At 46.2% G+C, this 26,795-nt stretch overlaps 1 protein-coding gene across 6 annotated transcripts in view; it reads right to left on the reverse strand.

Moving 5' to 3' along the window:
* ADGB (androglobin) overlaps positions 1-26,795 on the reverse strand; it is a 211,555-nt gene that overhangs the window by 19,363 nt on the left and 165,397 nt on the right. For 2 of the 6 annotated variants that reach the window (XM_037842491.1, XM_037842489.1), the window contains exons 30-33: positions 10,663-10,832; positions 8,150-8,326; positions 7,426-7,507; positions 3,285-3,461 (exon numbers count right to left, since the gene is read on the reverse strand). In XM_037842491.1, coding sequence (XP_037698419.1) covers positions 3,285-3,461; positions 7,426-7,507; positions 8,150-8,326; positions 10,663-10,832 — 606 coding nt within the window. The remainder of the gene's footprint in view (positions 1-3,284; positions 3,462-7,425; positions 7,508-8,149; positions 8,327-10,662; positions 10,833-26,795) is intronic. The other 4 variants (XM_037842492.1, XM_037842490.1, XM_037842494.1 and 1 more) reach the window with 2 other exon arrangements.

The raw sequence follows: 26,795 nt of genomic DNA on the forward strand, positions 1-26,795 counted from the left end.
CTGGTGTTTTGCATTCCGGCAGCATTAGCAAACTAGAACACAGTGGCTTAGAGATTTCAAATGCAGCTGAGAGGTCACTCTGGTGGACATTCTTATGCACTATATAGATAACACTTTTTAGACTGTAATGCATTGGAATAGCTAGAAGTAAATACCTGAAACTATCAAACTGCAACCCAGTAACCTTGACTCTTGAAGATGATTGTATAACAACAGCAGGCATAGGAAACTGATGTGAGGCGCAGTTGTCATCGTCGTTATTTTAATGAATAGTGTTGTTTTGTTGTGTGTCTTTGGTTCACCCCAGAGTTTTGAAATTGTCTAATGTTTTTCCCTAGCTCATCATTGCTATTTGGGGAGATTTGCCTAGTCCTCACTCTGCCATTCTAGGGGCCCCACTTCCAGGCCCCTCAACCTTACCCCAGCAACGTCACGAAGTCTCAATTCATGACACCTGGCAAACAAGGAGGGGCCAGCCAGACAAAGAATCTATGTAACCTCTAGAAAACACACAAAAGAAACAATAGTCAAGAAACTTGAATTTTCAATTTTTCAAAAGTATATGAAGAGGGTGCATTTGTGAGAGGACATAAAATAGGACTAAATCCCAGCTCTATGCCATTAATGAGACACAAATCAACCATGTGCTTCATTTATGACTGGAAATAAAGTGTCCCTGAAATAGTGACATTTTGGTATTACCAGTCTCTGGACTCCAGGGGCTGATCCCCCGGCTTTTCCTCATGGTTCTGGTGGATCCCACATGTCTGAAACCCCTTTGCTTTCCTTGTGAATGTAGCTACCATCAGGTACACTTCTTGGCATCTCAAATTGGGATTGATTCTGTAAGACACCAACTCTGCTGGCTCTGGTCCATTAGATGTTGTTTTTCTTACATCTTGCCAAACACTATCTATTTCAGCGGAGAGGGCGGGAGGCGCACAGAGGGTCCGTCCACACCCCACTCCCGGGGGGTCCCGGCAGGGTCTGCTCGCAGCCAGGTGCGAGGTGGACCCTCTGCCCGCACAGAGCTCGCCCACGGCACACGCCCACAGTGACAGCGCGCAGGGCCACTTTCCACAGCACGCGGACACTGCCGGGGCATTTTCACTACAGTTCGCAAGAGCTTCAGTTTGGGACAGGCGGCCTGAGACTTGGCGCTCAGCGGACACGGTGACGGACCGTGAGGCTCCCGACCAAGGTCCCCCCCCCGCCTCTGCCTCTGCGGAGGGGCTTCCTCGCGGCTCTGGGAGAGAAGGGGAGGCCGCGGCCACGGCTCCTTTACCGACGGCGAGTGGGCTGCCCGGGCATGTGGCCCACGGCGGGGCCTCTACGTGCCCTCTGGAATGTGGGGAGAGTTTTCCAAGCTCTTTAACATGGGGAAACAGAAGCTGCGAGAAGCAGGTACCCTTTGGGAGTCACACACACCTATGGGAACGGTCCACACGATGCCCCCAGAGGACCCCCAGCCTCTGGTGGGCAGCGCTTCTCCAGGGGTGCATCAGGGAGGGGGGGCTGGCAGCAGGGGGGAGCCCTGGGGAGTTCCTGAGGTCAGTGTACACCAGCCTCACGGTTCCCAAGCAGGGGTCCCTCCATGACCACAGGACTTGGGGTGCAGGGTTGCGTTTCCTGCTCGAGGATGCACCGGGACAAAAGTACAATCCTTAGAGAGAGGTGAGGCCAACTTCCCTTGACAGTGTGCAAATACATGTATCATTTTTGCATTAAACTGAATTGAAAATATATAGTTAAAAATTGTTTAAGAGATGCTTTGAAGAAGGTTTCTGCTTTGGCCCACATCCTGCTCCCCTGCTCATTCCTACCCTCCTGGCTTGCCGCCCCCACCGCCCCGCCCGGGTGCTCCCCTTCCCAGTCATGAGAATTTAACGAAAGTGTCCAGACTGTGACGGCCAGAGGCGCCAGGAAACAAGGGGCAGGAGAGCTGAAATGGGGGCACAAAAGGGAGCACAAGCATTTAAAATTTGTTAGAAAAGGTGGGGTTTCCCAGTCCCAGGCATCCAAAACTGGTCTACACCCGGACTGCCTGGGGCTGGTGGAATTGGTTAGAGACCGCGACCGGCGGAGTCAGAAGAATGAGGGCTGAGTCCTAGCCCTCCGACCTGCGTCAGCCTCCTGCCCTTGGGGGGGTCACTGTCAGCTGCCCCATTTTCAAAGTGGAGGTAGCAGCTGATGCTTTTTCTGGTTCGTAGAGGGTCGGGCGAGGCGACACTGCAAACACACAACAACTAAATCCCAGCGCCCACGGAAGGAACCGTCCTGTGGAGTTTCCCCGCTGCTCTCAAGCGCATTGTCGTCTATTTTATGGGTGTTTACTTCCAAACTATTGGTTTAAAAATATCAGAATCTCTTGTTAGTATAAGGAAAGAGCCCTTTGAACTGTAGAATTTTCCTTTTCAGTATGAAGTCATTTAAGGACATGCTTTAGTCTTAAGTACTTCATAATTTCAAAATACTCAGAATTTTGAGAAGGGAGCTATTGCTGATATTTCTGAAGATGTTTCCTTTCAGCATACCCTTCTTTCCTGCCTGTGCTTGAAAAAATGGAGAAACAGAGCAGGACTATTACCATACAGGTGCACCTGGAGGGTGCAGCTTGACGTGGGAGCTGGATGGGGCTGACCGGGGAACCCCACAAGAGAGAGCCTCCAGCCACTGGGCACAGGCAGAGCCCCCAACTCAGGGAGGGGCCGTGGGTGGCCCGATTTATTCTTTCCAAGTGCACCAAGCTGATTAGACACTTTGCCTCCTGATGGACGGAGTCCAGGCATTGCTGAAGGAAGACCCTTCCTCATGAAAGCCGGGAGCGGGGAGGCTTTTCCCTCTGGCTCCTTTTGTGGGGGGTTTAGGTTCATTTTAGTAAACAGATTTGAATCCATATTATTCAGAAAAGAGTCAAGTCATTGTGGCTTGTGTGCCACTGAACATTTTAGAAAACAAGTATTTTAAATTTGTTATAAAAGGTAAAAAGCAAGTCTGTCAGGTAGCCTGCTAGAGAGAGAACAAAGGATCAGTGTTTAACCACAATCATGCGTGTGACCACTGCAATTTTATTTTTAATATTTGTAGGTACATAAAACTGTACAAAATACCCCTGCTAAATTTCCTTGGACAGATTGTCAACACTGAAGAGTGAAATAAAGACCTGTGATCCGAATGACGATTCTTCTATCTGTACGACCCTAGATCTTTCAGTTACTCTCTTTCCCAGAGTTTTCACTTCAAACGTGTGCGAGATCAGCCTTACCGGGGAGAGACACACTTACTGAGGTCCTTGCGCCCACTCAGCTCACGCTCCTCCCTGGGGCCCGCGCCCTCCACGGCGGACTTGGCCAGGTCCTTCAAGCCCTTGCCCAGCTGCCACCTCTTCCACAGCACGCTGCCCCCCGGGGCCGGCTCCTTGCCCTTGGGACCCACAGTGACCTTGGGTTCTGGCTCTTCTCCTGCAATAGGACGAGCGCGTTACTGACAAGACCCGCGTTCTGTGCCAAGAACCGCTTTCTGGGTCCAGAATCGCATTTGGAACCAAGAACCTCACTCTGCACAGAAAACTACATTCTGCACCAGTAACTGCGTTCTGCGCCAAGAACTGCCTTCGGAACCAAGAACCATGTTCTGAGTCAAGAACCACTCTGCACCAAGAACTGCCTTCTGCTCTAAGAACTGCATGGAATCTAGAACCGCTTTCTGCCTTCCGGGCGCAGCAGCCGCAGCCCAGGGACACCGGGCCTGGGAGCCGAGGGCCTCGGACGGTGCGTGGATGGCCCCGCAGGCCCACGAAGGTGCCTGGAAGCTGCCATAGGAGACAAAAATTCCCGGAGTCCTGACAGCCTGCTGAAGGCTGAGCAGAGGTGGGGGTCCCTCCAGAAAGGGAGCCCTGTGCAAGGCCCTTAGGGCAAAATTTCTTACAATAGAGCTGAAAAAGTCAAGAAAAAATAAAGCTGAGCTGGAAAAGTCTTACTTGCAATGAGGAAGCTCGGAGATTGTTCCCCACTACCATTCTGCTCCCACTCCTGCAGGTTCCTCCGCCCGGGAAGCAGCCTGCAGGTGAACACGGCCCCCACCACCTGCCTGCAGCGGTGGGCGCGGCCGTTGGGAGGGGCGGGGGCTCCCAGCCGGCGCTGCCTGCGCTCACGTCTGTCTCTCTGCCTGGTCGTAAAATGAGGAAAATAACATTTCCTGCCTCGTAGGATCCATGCAGATTCCTTAAGAGTAAGCAATAAGGGCTATTATTGCTCAATCTGGGTGACGCCCAGGCGAGAAGAGCAGGGATTCCGGTGCAGGGATTGGCTGCATTTTTCCTTGTTTCCAAATGTGGCACATGCACTTGCCCACTGTAGGCTTTTAAAGGTTATCTTTGGAAAAGATTCTGTTCTGGAGTTGGACATGTGTAGTGAGTCTCAGACCCACTGCCCACTTTTACAAGTCTAGCGCCGTTAGAATTTATTTCCACTGCATGATCACGCTTTCCCTGCCGTGGGCAGAATCGTCAGAACTCCAGTTCCTCCTTGTGACAGGCTCACTAAATCACATCTAAGAACTCCGGATCCTTTCCTTAGTAATACTTCCAATCTAGCTCTGCTTAGGAACATTTATTCTGAACTTTTTCTAAAAGCTCAAAGCAGTACCTTGCGTGTAACTGAGTGGCCGCCAGGAGTGCCAAGAGTGCACCCAACGCAGACCCAGGTGATCTAGCCATTGGCTTAACACTTAAAAACTCCGCAGGGGGCAAACTCGCATGCCAGGCCCCAGGGCTGGGAGCCTAGTGGGAGTCTGGGCCTGGAATTAAAACATTCCTGCGCCCGAGCAAAGCAGCAGGGTCCAGTAAGAACTGAGTCTTTGTGAATCTGAAGGCCCATGAGAACCTTTATACAAAGCACACTCTGGATATTAGTCACCATATTAAAAGGAGAATAGCAAAGAGTAGCAAGATATGTGGGGATAAATGCAAGTAAGAAAATGACAAGCACGATTCTGAATGCACGTGCCAGACCGCTTGAAGTAACGGAGGGCGCTGATAAACCCCGGATGCAGAAGGCACCCCACAGAGAGCTCCCCTGCTGTGGGGGCACGCTGAGCGGCATGCAGCTGGCCTTCATGCATGTTAGTGACTCAACTTTAATGCAGAAAATACTCTCAAGATAGTAAAAGTCATTAATCATCTTACCACCCCGAGATAAACACCAACTTTTAACATTTTGTAGTATCTATAACATTTTTCTAGCCTGTTTATGTTCTTGAGATCATACTATACATATGATCAATTTATTCAAAAACATTTGGGTGAGATGCAAAGTATTTCACCCTATGAAACTAATTTAATTTGCTTAGCTGGTCTACCCTTGTTGGATATTTTGGTTGTTTTCGTGATATTCATAATATCCCAATTTTAGATTACTTCTTTAGCATAAAATCACAGAAATATAATTTCTGAGTGAAGAGTTAAATGTCTTCTAATTTGTTGCTGCATTAACATGAGACTTGTAAAAATTACATAAATTTGTGCTGCTGCTAGTTGTATATAGATGCCTGTATCACAATATCCTCCCCATTGCTGAAACTATAATTTAAAAATCTTTACTATTTTGATAGCAGGGGCACTGTGGTTCACAAGGGCATCATTTATTTTACTTTTAATAAAGTTGAGCATTAAAATGTGCTTATTATATATTCATATTTCTAATAATTGTCTATCACCTTATCTGTTTTTCTATTGTGGCCTTAGGATTTGCAGAATAAGTATTTACTATATTACCAAAGAGCAGTAAAAAATGGAATGGATGAAACCCCGAAGGGTGTGCTGCTAAGGAAAGAGGAAGCAAGTGTTAGAGGTTAAATTGTGTCCCCCCAATGACACATGGAAGTCCTAATCCGAGCATCTCGGAAAGTGACCTGATTTGGAAATTGGGCCTTACAGACGGAATTTGGAATTCGGCAAGTTAAGATGAGGTCCAGGGGGCGGGGCAGGGGCCTTAGAATGATGGACAGCTGTCCCTGCAGAAGGGAGGAGAAACCCAGCTAGGCCCAGAGAGAAGCCTGGAGGGAGCAGAGTCCAAGCTGCCACAAGGCATGTCAGGGAGCGCCCGCCGGAGAACGCAGGAGGGGGTCGGAGCAGAGGGGTCCCCACCGCCTTCCGGGGGTACGCCCCGGCCCCGGGCACCTGGATTTCCGACTTCTGGCTCCAGAGCCCTGAGAGAATACACTTCTGTTGGTTAAGCCCCCCAGTTTGTGGTTCTCTGTTATGGTAGCCCCAGGAAAATAAGATACGACTCTTGGAACAAGTTGTGTCAAGAAAAAAAAAGAAAAACAGATTAAAAGAAAATGGACTCCAGTAAGTTTGATGGCAGATAAAACAAAATTTCTTGTAAAACACAGTTTGCTAACCCTCACACCGGAAGGGAGAGAACACCCGAGCAGCGAGGCGCGGAGGGGGCGTCCCGCAGGGGCCCTAGTCTGTGTGTTCAGGGACAGGCCGGGCGGGGTGCTGGCGGGGGGCGCGGGAAGGCAGGGGGCTGCCGGGGCTGCACGGCCGAGACCCCTGCCTCTTCCGGGCGCGCGTCTGATACGAGATTGGAAACGAAGTGAATAAAACCCGGAGCCTGAGAGCAAGAGCTTCGCCCCTGGCGTGGGGGAGTGAGCGCCCACGGGGCTTCCCCGGAGCGAAGGGCCCTCCCTGGGGTCCCCGTCAGAGGGGAGAGGTCGCGTCTGCCCAGCGGGCAGCGGTGGGAACGGGGACCCTCACCCGGGGCTCCCGGCACAGCCGCCGCCGGGACCAGGGCAGGGCGCACACCGCAGCCTGCCGGGACGCCCGGGGAAACGCAAAGGGACGTGGTTCTCCGGCGGCACCGGGCGGCACCCGGAGCACGCAAAACCGCACAGGCGGGTCCGGCGGTGACGCTTCTGCCCGCGGCGGGTGCTGACGGGGCCCGCCCGGTCTCGGCGCCGCGCCCCGGGGCGTCTCGGGGACTAGAAAACTGCGAGGCCCGGTTGTTAAATTGCAAGTCCTGTTTTATCTCGGGGCGGGGTGGGCTCTGAAGGGGATCTGTAATAGGGAGCCGCGGCTGCGCCCCCCTTAACCCTGTTATCCGAGCAGCTGCCGGCCCGCCTTGCGGCGCTCCCCGCCCAGCCCTCAGCTTTGGTCTCACCTCCGAAATGGGGAGGGAGGGGGTGTAGGAATTAACTGAGGACACATGAGGCGAAGTCTGAAAATCCCGTGACGCTCGCGGGGCCCTAAGGCGGCGTACTGCGGGGCGCGTCCCCACGCGGGGTGCACTCCTTGTCCCCACGCGGGACGCGCCGGTGTCCCCGGGCAGGACGCCCCGCTGGTCCCGCGGGGGACGAGCCCCCGGACTCCCCGTCCCGCGCGGGATGCGCCCCTGCACTCCCCGTCCCGCCGCGCCCACTGACCTTCCTCGGGCGCGGGCGCGGCCTCCACGTCGGGCACCCTCCTGACGAACCGGGTGAGGTAGTGCAGACGGGCCTGAGACGCCTGGGAACAAACATCGTCAGCTCTTTGAGCTGTTTGGAAAGTACAAACCGTACCTGTCAAAAGTACTCAGAAGAAACAGAAGAGTGAATAGGGCAGTTAACCAGGCCAGCCCTATAATGATGGAATAAACACAAATTCTGAACCATCCATGATTTCGTCTGAGTAATTTTTGAGAACTGAGGAATAAGCCGCCCTAAAACCAGGGCGCTGGGCACGCTGTGTTAAGTCCAGCTGCTCCTGAACCAGGCCCTGAAGCCCGTATCCAAGGAAGAGTGTTGATTCTCAGATAAAATAGAGGGGGGCTGGGGAAGAAGCGCGCACATTCCCGGGGCTCCCCGGCAGCCCCTGGCCTGGCCGTGAAAGCTCAGGTGGAACCTGCCGGGCAGGTGTGGCTACAGCAGGGTTGGGAGAGGAGGAGCGGCCCGTGCTCTGGGTACAAGTGGCGCCAGGCAAGCCCTCTGGGTACCACGATGTGCCCAAGTGTCGTCTTAATGCCTAGCTAGTCAACAGTCACTAAAGTTCAGATACAATCTGTGACAGGGACGTCCATGCGGTTTCCGCAACGTGGCGCTGCCTTCAGACCACGCCGGGGCGCGGAGAGGAACGCGGAGAGGAACGCGGCAGCGATTCACGCCCGCTCACCTTGACGGCCCTCCCCGGCTCCGCCATCTCCCAGGCTTGCTTCATGGCTCGGATTTCATCTATTTGTTCAGTGTCTTTTCTCACTTCCAGTGAGTCCACCTCGCCGTGTTCCGTGACCAGCCTCAACATCCAGTAGGGTTTATCTGGGTCATCTTGTTGGGGGTGGACTGCAGATGTCTGATGAAATGAAGCAAAACCTTTGGGTCAGATGCTTTCCTCAAAAGCATCAAAAGGGTCTAGAGTTTACCCTAGAACCCACAACTTCACACTTAGGTAGTTACCTCAAGAGAAATGAAATCATATATTCACAAAATACGTGTACAAGAATGCCCCCTGCAGTATTATTCATAACAGAAAAAAAAAGGGGGGGGAGCAGCCTGAGTGTGCACAACCAGTGACTGGAAAATCAAATTGTAATACGTTCACATGTCTGAATACTACTTAGCATTAAACAGTAATAGACTACAGTGTGGGCGAATCTCACAGACATAGAGCTAAGGGAGTTGAGCACAAAAGAGTACATTTTGTTTGATTTATTTGTATGAACTTCCAAAATAGGCAAAACTAACTTAGAGAACACACACAGACGGGAGGTTGTGGTTCAGGTGTGGGGATGATGGTATTGTCGGCGAAGAAACTCCAGGGAAGTTCTGAGCTCATGGAAATGATCTATTATCTCCGCCTCGATAAGGGCTTGGGTTACATGATGAATGAATTCGTCAGAACTCACTGAATCATACAGTGGAGGTCTGTGCATTTCACTGTATGCAAATTTAACCTAAATTGTAATAAAAAAAAAGTTATAAACTATTCTGCTCACTCATATTGCCTCTGCAGGGAAATGAGGGCAGGAATAATGGATCATCGTTTTCAGGTCTGGATAAACTTGACATATATACTGTTTATGAAATGCAACAGTGTTTTGGTATCTCCCTGGGGGCAGATAAAAACCAGTTGGAAGTTTCTCCCTGGTTGAGGCTTGAACCTGATGCGGTCACACAGCACTTCTTGTATGATGGAGACGACGTCAATTATCAGAAAGGATTCAGCTCAGGGATTTAAGACACAGTACGTTAACTTTTATCTATCTCTTAAATTACTTGATAAATGAGCTTACCAAAAACTTTGCTGGAGTCAAGTTTCAACCAGGAAAGGGAAAACTAAGAACGAATAAAAGCAGGGCCAAGTGTCCAGTAGGGATTTATGGATTGGGTTGAACTTATTTACCTCACAAGCTTTTCAAGGGTAGGTATCAGCTGAGAAATAAAATCTTGGAAATGCAAGTGGACAGGTTTATCCACTGCTGGAGTCTGGGACAACTGGGTCACTGTCTTCCCCTAATCTGCTACTTTTTCTTTATTGTCTGTTTTACTCGGGATACTCAGTTAATCCAGCTGGAAGCCTGGGAGATGCCCTTGGTTCCTTCTTGTGCTTCCCTGCCTCCTCTGGATTAACAGCTACACGCCCTTCTGTTTCCGAGACAGTCCTTTATCTGACGCCCTCCCTGTCCTTTGACCTCTTCCTGGCACGGCTCCCACTCTGCCTGGGCTAGAGCAGTCCTTTCCCAAATGGTTTCCCCAACTCTGGTCTTGTTCCCAAGACACCAGTTGATCCATCTCAATGTACATCTGACCACGCCAATGCACTTCTTTCTAAAAACAACCCACGGCCCTGATTTGCCCAAGCAGTGGTCATGCTGATGGGAAGATCTGTCCTCATAGGTGTTTTCAGTGCAGTATTTTTAGAAACCTTGAGTTTGAATATTTTTAGGCCTGCATTTGCACTCCTCAAATGTGCCACTCAAATCTGTTTCCCCCTATTTGCTATGATTACCTGACTGGCCCTGAAGGAGTTTGGAAGCACCGGCCATGGGCAGTGTGTCAGCCTTCCATGGGCTCACGCAGCCCTCTTCCATCTGACCCTAGTGTCAGCCCTTTACAGGGCTTCTAAGACCCTCTTCCAACTGACCTGCACTTACCCCTCCAGCTTTATGTCTCATACTTTGTTTCTAAACCAGATCAAGTTGTTCTTTTACCTCAGCAAGTCTTTGCACATGCTGTTTTCTCATCTACCCCTTTCTCTCAAACCCTTTACCAGGAAAGCTCTTATTCATCCCATGAGACTCTGCTCAGAGACAGTTCTCCCTGGAAGGGAGTGGGTTACATACGACCCTTTCTCCCACTGGGGCAACATCTAACCTGAACACCATCTCTTCACCTGTGTCCTCCTCTGTTAGATGGCGAATCCTTTCAGAGTAGGACCTGCACCATCTTCACCTTAGAAAGCCAAGTCCCAGGAACAGTGTCATACAGAGTAAACATCCATCTGGTGCTCGTTGGTTTGGGATGAATTGTCTGTTTGCGAGGCGGGAGCGTGGGGAAGGTTTGGTGGAGTGTCCTCACGGCATCCGGATGGAATTTTTCAGCTTTGTCCTGGGGTGGGTGTGGTGGACAAGCCGGGACCCAGCTAACCTGATTTTACTAAATGACGCCCCTAAGAATCCCCCTACTCACCTGAGGCTCCAAGCGCTGCACCTGCTTTTCTTTGGCCGTCTTTTCTTTCTCAGACGACTTTTCTTTGCCTTTCCTTGTTTTCGAAGTTCCTAAAGCTTTTTGTCCCTCGCTAACAGTATGGGACTCTGGGCTTCCCGAAGTGATGAATTGCTCATGTTTCTCTGAATGAGCTAAAGAGAAGTAAAAATGGAAACCAGGGAGTCACGACATAACGAAACCATTTCCCAAGGAGTCAAAGGGGACAAGGGAAGCAAGTCAGGGAAAAACAGGTTGTCTAAGGGGTTTGGATTTGTTTTGTTTTCTTTTTTCTTAATAAGCAAACAGATGGTCTCTTCAATGGCTCTCTTTTAAAAATTGAGACTTAATTCACATACCATAAAATTCAATATTTGGAAGTGTACAGATTGGTGATTTTTAGTATACTCATGAGGTTGTACACCATCACCACTACCGGATTCGTATCAGGCCTTTTATTTCATTTTCTTGTCTGACCGGAACCTCCAACCCATGTTGAATACAAGTGGTGAGACAGGACATCCTTGTCTTTTTCTTGAACTCAGGGGAAAGCTTAAGAATGATGTTATGTGCAGGCTGTTTTATAGATGTCCTTTATCAGGTTTAGGAAATTGGCTTCTATTCCTACTGTGCTGAGTGGTTTTCTCATGAAAGGGTGCTGGATTTTGTGAAATGCTTTTTCTGTGTCTACTGAAATAATGGTGCATTTTTATTTGTTTGTTTGCTTTATTCTATTAATATGGTGTATTAGATTGAATAATTTTCACGTGTTTAACCAAACATTTGTTAATGGGATAAATCCCACCTGATCATGGTGTTTAATTCCTTTTATATGTTGCTAAATTTGGTTTGTGAGTATTTGGTTGACGATTCTCGTGTGTATATTCATAAAGGATATTGGTCTGCAGTGTTCTTTCCTTGTGATGAATTTTCTGGCTTTGATTTCAGAGTAATAATGACCTCATAGAATGAAGTGGGGAACTTGCCCGCCTCTTTTATTATTTGGAAGAGTTAGTGAAGTATTGGTGTTAATTCTTCCTTATACATTCAGTAGAATTCATCAGTGAAGCATCTGGCCTGAGCTTTACTTTGTGGGAAGCTCTTCGATTACTAACTCAATGTCTTACTTGTTACAGATCTAATGAAATTTTCAATTTCCTTTTTGGCAAGTTTCAGTAGTTCGTGTCTTTTAAGAATTTCTCCATTTCATCTAGGTTATCTAATTTATTGGCATATAATTGTTCAAAGCTTTCACTTGCCTACTATATTTAATGTTTTTATTTCCATAAGGCCATTAGAAATGCCCCTTTTTAATTCCCGATTTCAGTAATCTGAGTCTTTTTTCTTGGTCAGACTAGCTACAGGTTGGTCAATTTTGTTGATCATTTGAAAGAACCAACTTCCGGTTTCTATTCTATTTCATTAAACTTACTTCTAGTCATTATTATTCCCTTTATTTTAGTTATTTTGGGTTTAGTTTGCTCTTCTTTTTCTAGTTTCCTAAGGTGTAGTTTAGGGTACTGGTTTGAGATATCACTTCTTTTTTAATGTAAGTTGCATGCAACTATAAATTTCCCTCTGAACACTGCTTTAGCTGCCGCTCATAATCTTGGTATGCTGTGTTTATGTTTTCATTAATCTCTAAGAATTTCTTGATTTCTTTTGTGGTTTCTTTTTTCATCAATTGCTTATTTAGGAGCATGCTGTTTAATTCCCACGTTTGTGAATTTCCCAAATTTCCTTCTATTATCGATTTCTGATTTCATTCTCTTGTGGTAGGAGAGCACACTTCGCCTGATTTCAGTCCTTTTGCATTTATTTAGAGTTGTTTTATGGCCTTCCAGATGTGTGTCCTGGAGAATGCACCATGAGCACGTGAGAAGAATGTGCATTTTGCTGTTGGGTGGAGTGTCCATAACGTCTTGCTAGGTCAGCCTGGTGCATAGCATGGTTCAGTTCTTCCATTCCCTTACTGATTTTGTTTTCTAGTTCTTCTATCCATTACTGAAATTGAGGGTATTGAAATTTCCAACCATGATTGTCATATTGCTTATTTCTCCCTTCAATTCTAATGGTTTTTGCATCTGTATTTTAAGCTCTGTTTTTAGGTTCATGTATGTTTATAATTTCTTGGTGGATTGACCCTTTTGTCGTTACTAAATACCATTCTGTGACTCTGTTAACATTTTTAAATTAAAGTCTACTTTGGTATTAATATAGCCACTAGAGCTCTCTTTTGGCTACTATTTGCATGATATTTCTTTTTCCATTCTTTTACATTTAACCCATCTGTATTTTTGAATCTAAAGTGTGTCTCTTGTAGATAGCATACAGTTGGATCATGTTTGTATTATCCGTTCAGCTAATATCTGCCTTTGTTAATCAACTTACATTTAATGTAGTTACTGATAAGGTAGGAGTTATATCTGCCATTTTGCTATTTGTTTTCTATATATCATATCATTCGTCGTTCTTCTATTCCTCCATTACTGCCTTTTTTTGTGTTAAATAGATATTCTCTACTGTTTGATTTTTAATTCCCTTGCCCTTTTTTCATTGTATATTTTTGAGTTCTTTTCTTAGTGGTTGTCCTGGGTGTTACAATTAAAACCTTAATTTATAACCATCTAGTTTGGATTAATAACAATTTAATTTCAATAGTTGATACAAATTTTGCTCCTATACAGCTCCGCCCCCCTTTTATGCTGCTATTATCACACATTTCATCTTTATATATTTTGTGCCCATTAACAGATAGTTGCAATTATTGCTTTATGCTGTTGTCCTTCAAGTCAGATAGCAGAAAAAATAATTAGAAACAAAAAATATTTATAGTCTTCAGTATGCACCTACCTTTTCCAGTGCATTTTATTTCTTCATGTGGATTCAAGTTACTGCCTAGCAGCCTTTTATTTCAGACTTTATCTATGGTAGAGCAAGTTTGCTTGACAGATTTTTCTCAGTTTTTATTTCTCTGTAAATGTCTTAAGATCTCTTTCATTTTTGACGGATATTTTTCCTGGCTGTAGAATTCTTGGTTGACCTTTTCCTTTTTTTTTTTAATTTCAGCCCTTTGTATATACATCATCCCACTGGCTTCTGACCTCCAAGGATTTTGATAAGATGGTGTATGTGATGAGTCATTTATTTCTCACTGCTTTCAAGATTCTGTCTTTCTCCTTAGACAATTTTATTATTATTATAAGTTAAATTGTGGATCTCTTTGGGTCTATCCTACTTGGAGTTTTTTGAGCTTTTTGGATGCATCAATTCATATTTTTCATCAAATTTGTTATGTTTTTGTCATTATTTCTTCAAATAGCCTTTCTGCCCCTTTCCCTCCTTTCCTTTTGAGACTCCTGTTGTATATATGTTAGCATGCTTGACTGTGTCCCACAAATCTCTGAAGCTCTGTCCAGTTTTTAAATTCGCTTGTCTTTCTGTTCTTAGGGCTGGATGATCTCGGGTGATCTATGTTCAAATTTGTTGGTTCTCTCTTCTGCCAAAGCTGCTGCTGACTCACCTCTAATGAATTTGTCATCTCAAATTTTGTACCTTTCAATTCCAGAATTTCTACTTGGTTCCTTTTTTTCAAAATTTTTATTTATTGAGATTGTTCACATACCATACAATTATACAAAGATCCAAAGTGTACAATCAATTGCCCCCGGTACCATCATACATCTGTGCATCCATCACCACAATTAATTTTTTTTCAGTTTTATAGAACATTTTCATTACTACAGAAAAGAAATACAGACAAAAAAAAGGAAATTCAAATCCTCCCATACCCCTAACTACCCCCCTCCATTGTTGAGTCATAGTATTGGTACAGTACATTTGTCACTGTTGATGAAAGAATGTTAAAATACTACTAACTGTAATTAGTTTGCAATAGGTATATTTTTCCCTATATGCCCCTTTATTATTTTTTTAAAGCATCAGAATAGTATTTAATTTTCAGATATTTATAGTCATCTTATTTGATATCACAAAATAGTGGCCGTGTTATAAATTTTATAGATAAGGATATTGTTGCACTATTCTCACCATACATAGGTTGCAGAATAAATCTGAATACAGATCAATACCTCCCCTTCTTCCTTCTTTGTATATTTATAAACATGCCTACACATAGCCTTTGCTATTCAAATTGTTTTTATCTGAACCAAGGAACTAAATGCATTGAGATAATTTTGTTTTGTTTATAGGAATTCTCACTGTAAACTATACAAGCTTAGGGATCAGAGAGTAAATAGATTTTTTTTTTTTTTTTTGCCAAACCCTCTATCTGAACTCAGAAGCTAAAATGGTTCAGTAATGTCCATTAACTATGCAATAAATAGCAAATCTTGGGTCCACAATTACTGTTCTTTTGTTTCAATGTATGAAATAGAAGTTAATAATTGTCACTTAAATTTAGTGGTTTAATGACTACGATAACAGATGACTCTCCATATATAAAGAGACATTCTCACCAACACTGCTCCCTGCATGCCTTTGCTCTATATATCCCATGCCTATCTCCAAACAATGGCATCTAATCTACACAAACCAATAAAACATAATTGAGAATACACATTTTTCAATGCTCTCAAAAAGTATAAGAGTATTTCTTTGGATTTTCAAAAGAAGTCTATATTTTCAGACTTAAATTTAATAGTTTTACATTATTCTTAGTCTGATTCCTGTTTTGTCAATTAGGAAACTAAGAGTCATCTTACAAGTTAAGTGAAATGACCACATTTACAATCAGCAAGTCAGAATAGTGAGGCAAGTATCTTCATCTTCTGACTTCTAGTCTTTCAGAAAGAATGCCATACCATAAACCTGAGTTATCCATTTGAAATAGAGTGAAAGAAATGGTAGCATGGAACAGGATGTGATATCAAGTATGTTTTCTCCTTCATAATGTCACCATTCTGCAATGTCTATTTATTCCTCTCTGAAATAAAGAATTAAAGATAATTTAATATAGGGTTGTGTCTTATGATGACTATGATGATCATAAAGCCAAATGTATATTCAGTGGTCACTATATGGCTTAAAAATGCATCTTCATCTAACATTATAGAACCTTTCTCCATATCTCTCTCTCCTTTTCTTGTTTCTCTGTTGGTAGGGCTCCCTTTAGTATCTCAAGTAGGGCAGGTCTTTTTATTAGCAAAATCTCTCAGCATTTGTTTGTGAAAAATTTAAGCTCTCCCTCAAATTTGAAGGAGAGTTTTGCTGGATAAAGAATTCTTGGTTGGAAATTTTTCTCTCTCAGAATTTTAAATATGTCACGCCACTGCCATCTCGCCTCCATGGTGGCCGCTGAGTAGTCACAACTTAGTCTTATGCTGTTTCCTTTGTATGTGGTGAATTGCTTTTCTCTTGCTGCTTTCAGAACTTGTTCCTTCTCTTTAGTATTTGACAGTCTGATCAGAATATGTCTCGGAGTGGGTTTATTTGGATTTATTCTATTTGGAGTTCGCTGGGCATTTATGCTTTGTGTATTTATATTGTGTAGAAGGTTTGAGAAGTTTTCCCCAACAATTTCTTTGAATACTCTTTCTAGACCTTTACCCTTCTCTTCCCCTTCTGGGACACCAATGAGTCTTATATTTGGACATTTTATATTATCTATCATATCCCTGATGTCCATGTTGATTTTTTCTATTTTTTCCCCGTTCCTTCTTTTGTTCTTTCATTTTCCATTTTGTCATACTCCCAGTCGCTGGTTCATTGTTCAGCTTCCTCTTGTCTTATACTATGAGTATCCAGAATCTTTTGAATTTGGTCAACAGCTTCTTTTATTTCCATAAGATCATCTATTTTTTTATTTACTCTTGCAATTTCTTCTTTATGCTCTTCTAGGCTCTTCATGTCCTTTATATCCTATGCCATGGTCTCAGTTCTTTGATTAATTGCTCCAAATACTGTGTCTCCTCTGATCTTTTGATTTGGGTGTTTGGGTTTGGGTTAGCCATATTGCCTGTTTTTTTCATATGCTTTAAAATTTTCTGTTGTTTTTGGCCTCTTGGCATCTGCTTAACTTGATAGGGTTCTTTTAGGATATGTATGCTAATTCAAAGACTTCCAATTTGTCAGATCTACAGCTTGGTGACATACACTTTCTATAACTAACCAGCAGATGGTGCCTGTGAGCCACCTATTCCCCTCAAGCCAGTTCTCCCCAACTTTGTCTTTGTGGTGTGTGGGGATCTGATTCTTGTGGGGTCCAATTGGTGCACCAGTTTTGCGTGTGTAGTTGGTGCTGTCTGCCCTGAATGTGGGGTGTGTGTCTGAGTGGTTAGGAGGGGAGGGAAGCTTTAATAATCAAACCTCCCAGGTGTTCCTGGAGATTTAAGGCTGTTGCAAGAGTCTAAACCTTCATTTCAGTCTCACCCCAGTTTGTCTCTGCCACTGACCCACAAGTCCTTGGTATTGGCATATGGTCCCTGGGATTTCTGAGTGGGTCCCTCTTCCAAGCCGTGCCCTTCTAGGGCCACTGCTGGGGGAAGGTTATGCTACGTCATGAGTGTGCCATCCCTCAAGGGAAGTTCTGGGCTGACGGGCCATGCAGGGGCATTCCCAGCCTGCTGAAAGGATGGCTGAATGGGGCGTGTTAATTTCCCCCTTTTTGCACCGCTCTGCCTTCCTAGCTCCGGGACAATTAGCTGTGGGTGTGCAAAAGGCTATTGTCCATGCCTGATTTTGTGGCGTGTGCACATGTTGCTGGAAACACTTCCCGTCGCACTGGGGTTTTTGGCGCAGCTCTGGGCTGTGGCACTAGCGCCGGGCAGGAGCGTTCCCAGCCCGCCGGGAAGATGGCTGTCGGGGGCGTGTTTTTTTCCCCTTTTACCTAACTTCTGCCTTCCTACCTCCGAGACAATTAGCAGCAGGTGTGCGAAAGGCTATTGTCCATGCCAGATGTTGAGGTGTGCTCATAGGCTGTGGAGACGCTGTTCCTGCCGCACATCCCTGTGCGGTTCTCACTGCCGTATCCACAGCCGCTTTTGGGTTTTTTAAAAAAAACTAGTCTGACTCTGAACACCAACCCACAGTTTCCCCATACCACAGCGTGGCTTCCAGATACTCAGCAGCCTCACTCACTCGTTTCAGAGCACAGACTCCCGGTCTCACCAAGTGCACGGTCCCTGTGGATTTAGCAGACCTTGTCCAGCTGGTGCATCGCTGGAACTGGTGTTCTGGGTCTCTTTCTGGTTTTTATCTGGTATTTTTCATGGAGGTGTTTTTTTGCCCTGTCTCTCCTAACCATCATCTTCTGGAAGTCCCTGGTTCCTTTTTATACTTTCTGCCTCTATTAATATTCTCCAGTGAGACATCATTTACATACTTTCCTGTAGCTCTTTGGACAAGGTTTCCCTTAGCTCTTTGAAAGTATTTGAAATAGCTGATTTAAAGGCTTTTTCTAGTAAGACCAATGCCTGGGCTTCCCCAGGAACAATTTTTATTAATTGCTTTTTTCCTGTGTAACAGCCATGCTTTCTTTTTCCTTTGCATATTCTTTGTTGATAACTGGACATTTTAAGTAACATGCAATTCTAGAAATCTGATTCTCTCCCCTCTCCAGGACTAGTTGTTGCTGCTGCTTTTAGCTATTGCTGCTTGCTTAGGGAGTTTTTGGACTAATTCTCTAAAGCCTGTATTCTTTCATATGTGTGACCACTGATGTCTCTACTTGGTTAGCATAGTGGTCTGCTAGTGATTGGGAAGGGACTTCCATAAGCACTTAGAACCAGTGAATTTCCCAGGCTTTGCTGCGGGGGGACTGTGTATGTGTTGGAGATGCCTCCAGCAGCTCAGACAAGCTATGTACAACTCTGCCTAAGCCTCAATTTCCTGATTACGCAGAGACTCAACGTTAGACACAAGTGAGATCTCGGGGCCTCATGTCTTTCCTGAGCTTGTGCGCATCTGTACACATTCAAGCAGCCTTCTAGGTTTGCAGAAACACGTCAGAATTTTTCCAATCCTTTATGGACATCTCATTTCCCAGCTCTACCTTTTAAGACTTTTGGTTAGTCCAGTGTTTGCCTCAATGTCTCCACTGCCTCAGGCACAATGAAGTTAAGCACTTGCCTGTGATCATTTTTGCAATCCCTACCTCCACCACCATCACCACCCCGGGGCTTTTACAAGGAGTCAGCCCTGTGAGTCTTCCAGACAGGAAATAAGGACACTTCTTTGGGAATGAGGCTTTAGAAGAGCTCCAGCTTCATTTTGCTCTGGTCACAGCCAAGGTGCACTGGAGCACAGGCTGTTAGCTTTTGAGGGTCCTGCTGGGCTGGAGAGTTGGGGACGGGAACAGGGAAAGTTCAAACGCCCTGCGGCTTGCTATCTTCCTGCAGAGGTTCAGCCACTTGTCTTGAATAAACACTCTCCGGTTTTTGTAGGCTTTTGTTAATTTCTAGAATTCTGTAAAGGTTGATTCTGATAACTTTGACCAGTTGTTTCATTGCTTTTACGGAGGAACTAATTTTTGGAGGTCCTTACTCTCCTGTTTCCACTGCTGTCTTCCTGGATTTGTTTCCTTTTCCGGAGCTCCCAGGGCACCTGTGCGTTCTGTTTCTGGGGAAGGGTCCTGAGAGAATGGAGCTTTCCCGCAGCCAAGGTCTCCCGTGGTTGCCTGGCGAGCTTGTCAGTGGGAGCACGAACTTACAAGGAGCCTGTCAGAGAAGGCGGGAATCCACGCCAAGCAGCTCAACTCCTGAGTGTGATGAATGGGACAAGACATAAGTGGATTAACCCAACTGTTGAGCAGAAAGTGGGAAAAATGGGACCAAAGATGGAGAATAAGATCATTAAGTGAGAGGAAGGGTGAGGTGTAAGGGGAAAGGTGACAAGCCACAGAAACAGGATCAAGAAAAGAAGAAACAACAAATGAAGACAAAGATTTGTCTAGGAAGCCCCACAGTAAAATTGCCTTTTTTCAGAAACCTTGCATAGAGGCTGCCAGGGTTTGGAGTTGAAGAAACACGGCTCACACAGATCAACCACAGTCACCGGTCACTGCCACCACCTGGGCTTCTCACTCCAGTAAAATCATGATCCCAGAAATCTCAGAACCTGCAGAATCTGGGCTTTGGAGCCCCTGTTGTGGCCAGTGCCAGATCAAAGGACCTCGTGAAAACTGGGGCAGACGAACAATTCTGCTCACCTTGTGCTGCCAGACGGCTGTTTCCAGGGATGCTGTGTCAGTCCCAGAGGTTGGTGAACACACGCATCTTCCCGGGAGCCCACAGAATGCAGGCCACCAGGCCCAGCCCTGAGATTCAGTCCTCTTAGTCTGCTGTGGGGCTGGAAATCAAAAAACTCCAAGACCTTCTGATCCAAGTCGCCTGTGGACCGTGCATCGAGAAGTGCTGCTTTCAGAAAGGTACAGATTCCCCTTTGGTTAGGAGCAAGGGTTGCCAAGTGGAGGGCCAAACAGCCAGAGCCTAATGACCTGCTCTTCCGAGACCCTGTGAAGGCCCCTCCCCAGAGGGGCTCAATCCGGGGCTGTCTCCCAACCCCCTGGAGGCTGGGTGAGGGCACCGAGTTTCTGATCCTCACGAGCCCCCCGGCGCTGCTGGGGTGGATGGTCCAGATCACACTTTGAGAACCAACGTTTACACTGAGACGAGCACAACTGCCTTTCCCCAGGATGAGGCACATTTGTCTTACGCTCTGCTCATTATTTCCACTGACTAAATGTCCACGTGACGGCAGGATGAGGTGGCAAATAACATTTGTTGAATCCCTACTATGACTGTTTTTCTCTGAACTCTCAAAGCATCACAGTAGAGCAGGTTCAGAGAAGTTATGTAATATAGTTGGGTTCACTCAAATTGATTAGAGTTCAGTCAGCGTTCAAACAAATTCAAAGGATCTTCTGATAGACTTTCAAAACTGAATCTTGTAATTCACCCTGTTAGCAAAGTAAAATGACCGTAAAGATCCATGAAGTAGTGGCTGCTTCCTGATTGGGTTGTTGGCTACTTTCAAAATGAGGGCAGCTCGCCCTGCCAGGCTGCGGTGCTCACACCCGTGTGCACCAGTGTTTACACGCCTGAGAGACCCCTGCTGCGACTGGCCCTTCTGCCAGGAAGATCTTCCTGTCAGTCGTTAAATGCCCTGGACGTGAGACCGAGGCAGCCACTAGGTATTGTAACTTTGGTGGGTTCATGACCTTCTGTGCGCTTCAGCTTCCTCCTCGCCGGTCCCCCTGCTGTGACACGCTGCTTTGGTCTCCAGGTTTCCGTGACTTACGGGAGGCCGGTTCCCTCTGCCGATGGCACTGCAGCCAGCTGGATGACGCCCCCGACTCGGTCCGGTCTAATCCAAACAGGATTCGTGAAGATCTGTTCACAGACGATCCTGCACCGTAACCAATAACATCCTCGAAAGTCCCAATTACACAGGGGTTCACACCCTCAGGAACATGGGTCAGGCCTGGGAACGTGTTTATGGGGGACACGGTCAATCCCCGGCACCACTGACTGGAAACCTGTGACCCCGTGGCACCCGTGTAGCCAGAAGAGCCTCGTAGAAAAGGACGTGTGAATAAACCAGAGTCTGGTGCGGACATGGCAAGCTTGGTGGGCTCCCCGGAGAGGGGCATGAACAGGCCTTGGTTTCGCTGCTCGTCTCTGAGCACAGGTGAATGGGTGCCCCAGAACGCACCGTCCACGCACCACACCAGTGTTCACTGCATGCCCGTGTGCATTACGGTGCAAATTTAGGAGTCACGAGGAGGCTCCATTTAATTTACCTGGAAGGTAGACAGTGTAGAAAAACACCCCTGACTTACGTCCAGTGACCCCTGCTCCTTTGAACGTACGTTGGGTGAGCAAGCAATGGGCTCAGGTCTGGGGGCAGTGAGGACGACAGAGCCTTCAGGAGCCCGGGCTTGTGGAAGGGGCCACGCCGGGGGCGGAGGGTGGGCTTTCGCCTGGTTTTCAGGGCTGGTGCAGCACAGTGGCCAGGCAGAGCTGAAGTCTGAGGATGTCAGACCCCCTGCACCCCATTTCAGCACAGCAGGGCCTAGAGGGCCGCAGACCCCGGGGTGGTCCCAGAGCACAGGGGTGGGGGGGGAGGGGCAGGCGTCCTCCGGAGTCACTGATGCTAAATGGTCCCAAAGGCTGACAGTGACCAGGGAGGGGGGAGACGACAGGTCAACTGCGGGGCTGACGCAGCTCCGTGGGGCAGCCGACCGTGACCCCAGGGTCGCCGGGCTCCCCACTCAGGGCTCCGAGGAGATTGCACTTGTAATCCATGTTGGATTTCTTATGAATACCATAGACAGGACATGTATAAAAATTACAAAAGTGCAACTTCATTTTTATCATTAAAATTCAGTGCTTTGATTTATATATCCAGGAAATAAAAAATTGACTGGGATTTGAACATTCATGTAATTTCTAGACTAGAATATCGTCTAGTACAAAGTACACATTTACTAAGGACAATGACACTTGGTAAATATATACAAAAGAAAATCACTTTTTATAAATATATCTAATAATGTTTAGTTTCTTCAAAGAAATTCAAGTGGATATACTATTATTCATTGTGTTGACAAAAGAACAAAACAATATTCATTAAAGTTAATGTAAGGAAATCAATTTATAATCCTGCCAACAAAATTGAGTAGGACTCAAAATCAAATATTTTTGAGACTGGAACACAAAGTTTATATGTGTTTTGGGAAATAGATTAGTCTTCAAAGGTGCAGGCGAGCAACACAAACATATGAGGTGGGAGAAAGAAATGTGAACTAACCTCCTCGTTATGCCCAAAGGCGGGCGACGGCCCTAAAAACCACCTCGTCCAGGGGCTCCGTCTTCCTTCCAGGCCTCCCCTCGAGCAACACTGCCTGAAATGCGGCTCCGAGACAGACTGGAGGTGGCACTGTTGCCTCGTTCACCAGAGGCCGAGCTACGTAAAGATCCACCACAGAACATTCTGCGGTAGACACGGCTGCATGTCAGGACTTATGCTTACTGTGGGTCAATTTAGGGAAAAAAACCCAAACTACGTATTTCATTTCTCATAGAAACTAAAGGCTGAATTTAAAAGAGTCTGTAGGGGCAAGATTTCCATTGACGTCAGGATTTATGCTACATTTTATTTTCGATCACCAATCTACTAATGCATTATCTGGATAAAACAATTTGTTTAAATTTCTCTTGAGTATAAAATATTTATATTTTTAAATATGAGCTAAGTTGATAATGTGAAGAAATTAATAACTTTTTCTAAAATATATCATAACCTTAAAATTAAAGTTTGTGGGTATTGAAGTCTAAATAATTGAAGTCTAGAAATTGATGCATCGAAATGTTTTGATTTAAACAAGTCAACTATCTAACAATCAACATTAAATGTGGCATTAAAGATTGATTATTTTGAATGCAGAAGCTTTCACAAAGATTGGCCCACATATTTTTTCCAAAAAAATTTCCTGATTCATTTTCAATATAATTCAATTCTGATTTTCTTTGCTTGCTGCTTTTCTGTAACAAATGAATTATGCAATGCAAGGTATAATTTAATTTTAGCAGCTGCTCATTCACATATAAAATTGTCAAATGTGATGTCAAAAAAGAACACATATAATTATGCTTGAAGATTTATTTTCTAAGTGGAAAATATAACATGATAATACTGTTTTTTGAGTGCTACCAGGTTCTAGGAACTTTTTATATTTTACCTTGAATCCTTACAACAACCCTGAACAATGGGAGTTATATTCTAAATCTGGTGATTAATGACCCAGATTCAGGTAACTGAACCTAGGATATTTTAGTTCTATACCATGCTTTACTCCCCCATTTAATAATTACCTCCTTTTAAAAACTTAACTGAAATTATTAATTTTGAAGTGTTTCCCAACTCTTTGTTAGTATCTTATTCTATTTCAGGAACTATACTATTGTGTTCATTTCATATATATTTTCTTTAGTTTTCTCTAGAACTTTAACATCCATCCATTAATAAAACTAAAGGTTTAAACGTGGTAGTTTGAGTGGTTTGTTTGCTGGAAATCCATCTGTGTTGGGCACTTGAAACTTGAGACCCTTCACAGTTCTTAAGGAAAAGCATAAGGTCGTGTAGTACTGACAGCTCCCTAAACAAACACACTTAAGAGGAACACATAAAAATTGGAGGCCTGTGTTGCGCTCGCTATTTTATTTTTCCATCCAAAAGCCCTGCTGGGTCGTGTGTGCTCAGCGCCTGGGCTGGGCCGTGAACCTGCGGTGTGACCCTGGAGCATCTGTGGCTCGGTTTCCCCACTGGAGACGGTAACAGCCCCACCTGGGAGGGGGTTGTGAGGCCTGAAGCCCTCGGTCACCATCTGGGCCTGTCCTCAGCCTCTAAGACCACTGCCTCCTGGGGGTCCCTGAGGAGCTCAGGTGCGAGTCAGCCAGGAGTGACGACACCCCTGCCCCTCGCGGCTGTGCCACCTCCAGCAGATGAGGCGCCCGGGCCCTGCGCTTCACCTGAGAAGGTGCCTTGCGATCCGACCCGGAGGGTCTGTAAGGGCCATGAACCAAGCCCAAAGAGAGACACCATCGCTCTCAAAAGTCACGACCCGCCGCTAAACCTCCAGGGTTTCCTTTACAAAGTAAAAGTGCATTCTCTTACTGACCAAAATAGTAGGTGCTCCTTTAAAACTTCTGATTTCCACATTTTAAACTTAAAATTTAAATTTGTTTTTAGATCCTGAATAATATAAATGAGAGAGTAAAATTACTAATACATCCAGCACCCAGAAATAAGCTCGTTAGCATGTGGGCACAGCGTGTCTGAATTGTTTCTCTGTGCACCCGTTTCCCTCTTCCACGCGCCCGTCGATTTTTCAGCAGACACCTGGGGGTCCAGTGTGGTGAATTCCCAGCAGGAGCAGCGACGGATTCTGCGGCTGAGGGAGGGAGGACACTTCTCAACCCTCTGTCCCCACCTCTCCTGACCTTGAGGAGCCAGGCGTGGGGGGCGCTCGTCACCCCTTCCTGTTGTTTGGCTGCAACTCTGGCCTCAGACAGGAACCAGGTGGGCCCCTCCTCCCAGCCCCTCCCCATGCCAGGCTTCATTTCTTCTTTTCCTAAATATCCCCAGTTTACACCATTCTTATAATTTCTATACACTGTAACCAAATTTCTCATTATCGAGGAAAATATATCCAGAAATTGAAAATACATATTTGGCTACAGGTAAGTGGATTCTGAGGCCTATCCTCCTGGAACTATCCGGTCATCCGACGTTTGTTTGGAGAGTTGGAAGAAAGTGTCTCCATCCACTGCTCCGCGGATCACACTATGCCAAGCTGGCCCTCTTCCCTGAAGAGCCTGATGTGTTTTCACAAATGTTTCCTCCTTGTCACTGCACATTCTTAAATCTCGTTGGAATGTGATTCAGAAGCAGGTTATCCCTGATGACGAGTCTCCAACTAATCCCGTCAGCCCATTTCTGAAGCTCTCTCGTCATGATTTATACGGGAGCAGCCCCTGTCATACAGACCTGGGCTCACATTTATAATTGCCCCAAACGACTGAGGCTGGCTAATTCACGCTTGAGACAGGCACAAGAGGATATTATAATGGAGAAGCCACAAGTACAAAGAGCTCCAAGCAACTCATGAAAGAATTCACACAGGCAGGAAGCTGGGTTTGACTTTCCCTCCCTGATCTGATAAAGCCTTTGGTACCTGGCAATGTGACATAAAATCCATTAGTACTTCGAATAGTCTTCAAAGAGCAAAAAGAAATAGCTGTGCTGCACACACACCTGACACCCAAGCACACACAAAACTGTGCTATTTCTCTATTATTTTTATATATTACTTGAATTGTGAATATTTTATTTGCACATAGATCTTTAGCATATCAGATTTAATTCAACTGGTATCTAGCACAGACGATATATCGACTTGCAGGAGGGGGGCACAAAACCACCAAATGATTTGTACCGTCCATTGTCTCAAGCTTCTCTTCAAGAGAAGAGATGGCGGTTTCTGGCCCACTATGGGCCAAGAGGCCTCGATTTGCCTCAGACCACAGAGGAGGAGGAGATGGGGTGACAGTTAATTCAAGGCAGACCAGAAGTGACAGCCTGATGGAAAGCACAGAGACAGAGGGTGGGGTGGTTCACAAAGAGGGAAAGGTAATACAACCAAAAGGTGTTTTCTGTTTGTTTTCCATTAGAACTTTAGGGGTGCCTTTGTTTCCACAAACTGGGTGGCTTGAAATAACAGAGACTCACTGTCTCACAGTTCATGGCCAGGCGTCCGAAATCGAGGTGCCCCTCTGAGCCTTGGCTTGTGTCCGTGTCCCTCGCACTCTGCCCGCATCCCACCTGACCGTCTTCCTGCTGTGCCCCCGTGTCCTCTCCCCCTCTTACAAGGACACAGTCGTTGGATACTTAATCCAGTTTGACCTCATCTTCACTAATTAAATCTGCAAACACCCGACTTCCAAATAAGGTCTCACTCACAGGCTCTGTGGGTTAGAACTTGACTGTGTCTTCCGGGGTGGGGGGTGGTGGCTGATTCCAAACCAGCGAGGGCCTCGGATTCACAGCTGTTGGGAAACTGTAAGCTTCATGGGGCCGCTCCGAGCCGAGGCCCCAGAGGAGGTGGCCAGTCAGGCGCACACCAGGGCGTGGGCTGTGCGTGGGGGCTCCGAGCCGGCTGCCTGTGAGCAGAGGACAGATTCAGGCTGAGACGGGGCTGCCAGGCTTTCCAGTGTCCAGACGACGTTTGTTCACGGCACAGTTGTGTTCTTGACGGCAATTCCAGACCAGGGTGTTTCCTTGCATTTCAGATGTTCTCTGGGGGCAGGTGATGGGGTGTTGGCTCTGGCTGGGAGGTGGAGGAACGGTGAAGGCATGTTCCAGCAAAACTCACCATCTTAATTTACCTGGGCTTGCGTCACCACGATGCAGCAGCACAAGGCCCTTCCACAGCATGAGCTCTGTGCACTTCTCACATCTGAGGTGTGTGCCGCTCTCTCTTCCCGAGCCTGTTAGACGCTGGTAAAGGATCCCAGTGTCCGTGTGGGAGACACTGCAGCCTCAGAGCCTTTCAGGCAGCGGTGAGGGGATTGGAAAGTTAAACACCCTCGCCCTCCCTG

Source organism: Choloepus didactylus, chromosome 7 (assembly GCF_015220235.1).
Source record: "Choloepus didactylus isolate mChoDid1 chromosome 7, mChoDid1.pri, whole genome shotgun sequence".
NCBI lineage: Eukaryota > Metazoa > Chordata > Mammalia > Pilosa > Megalonychidae > Choloepus > Choloepus didactylus.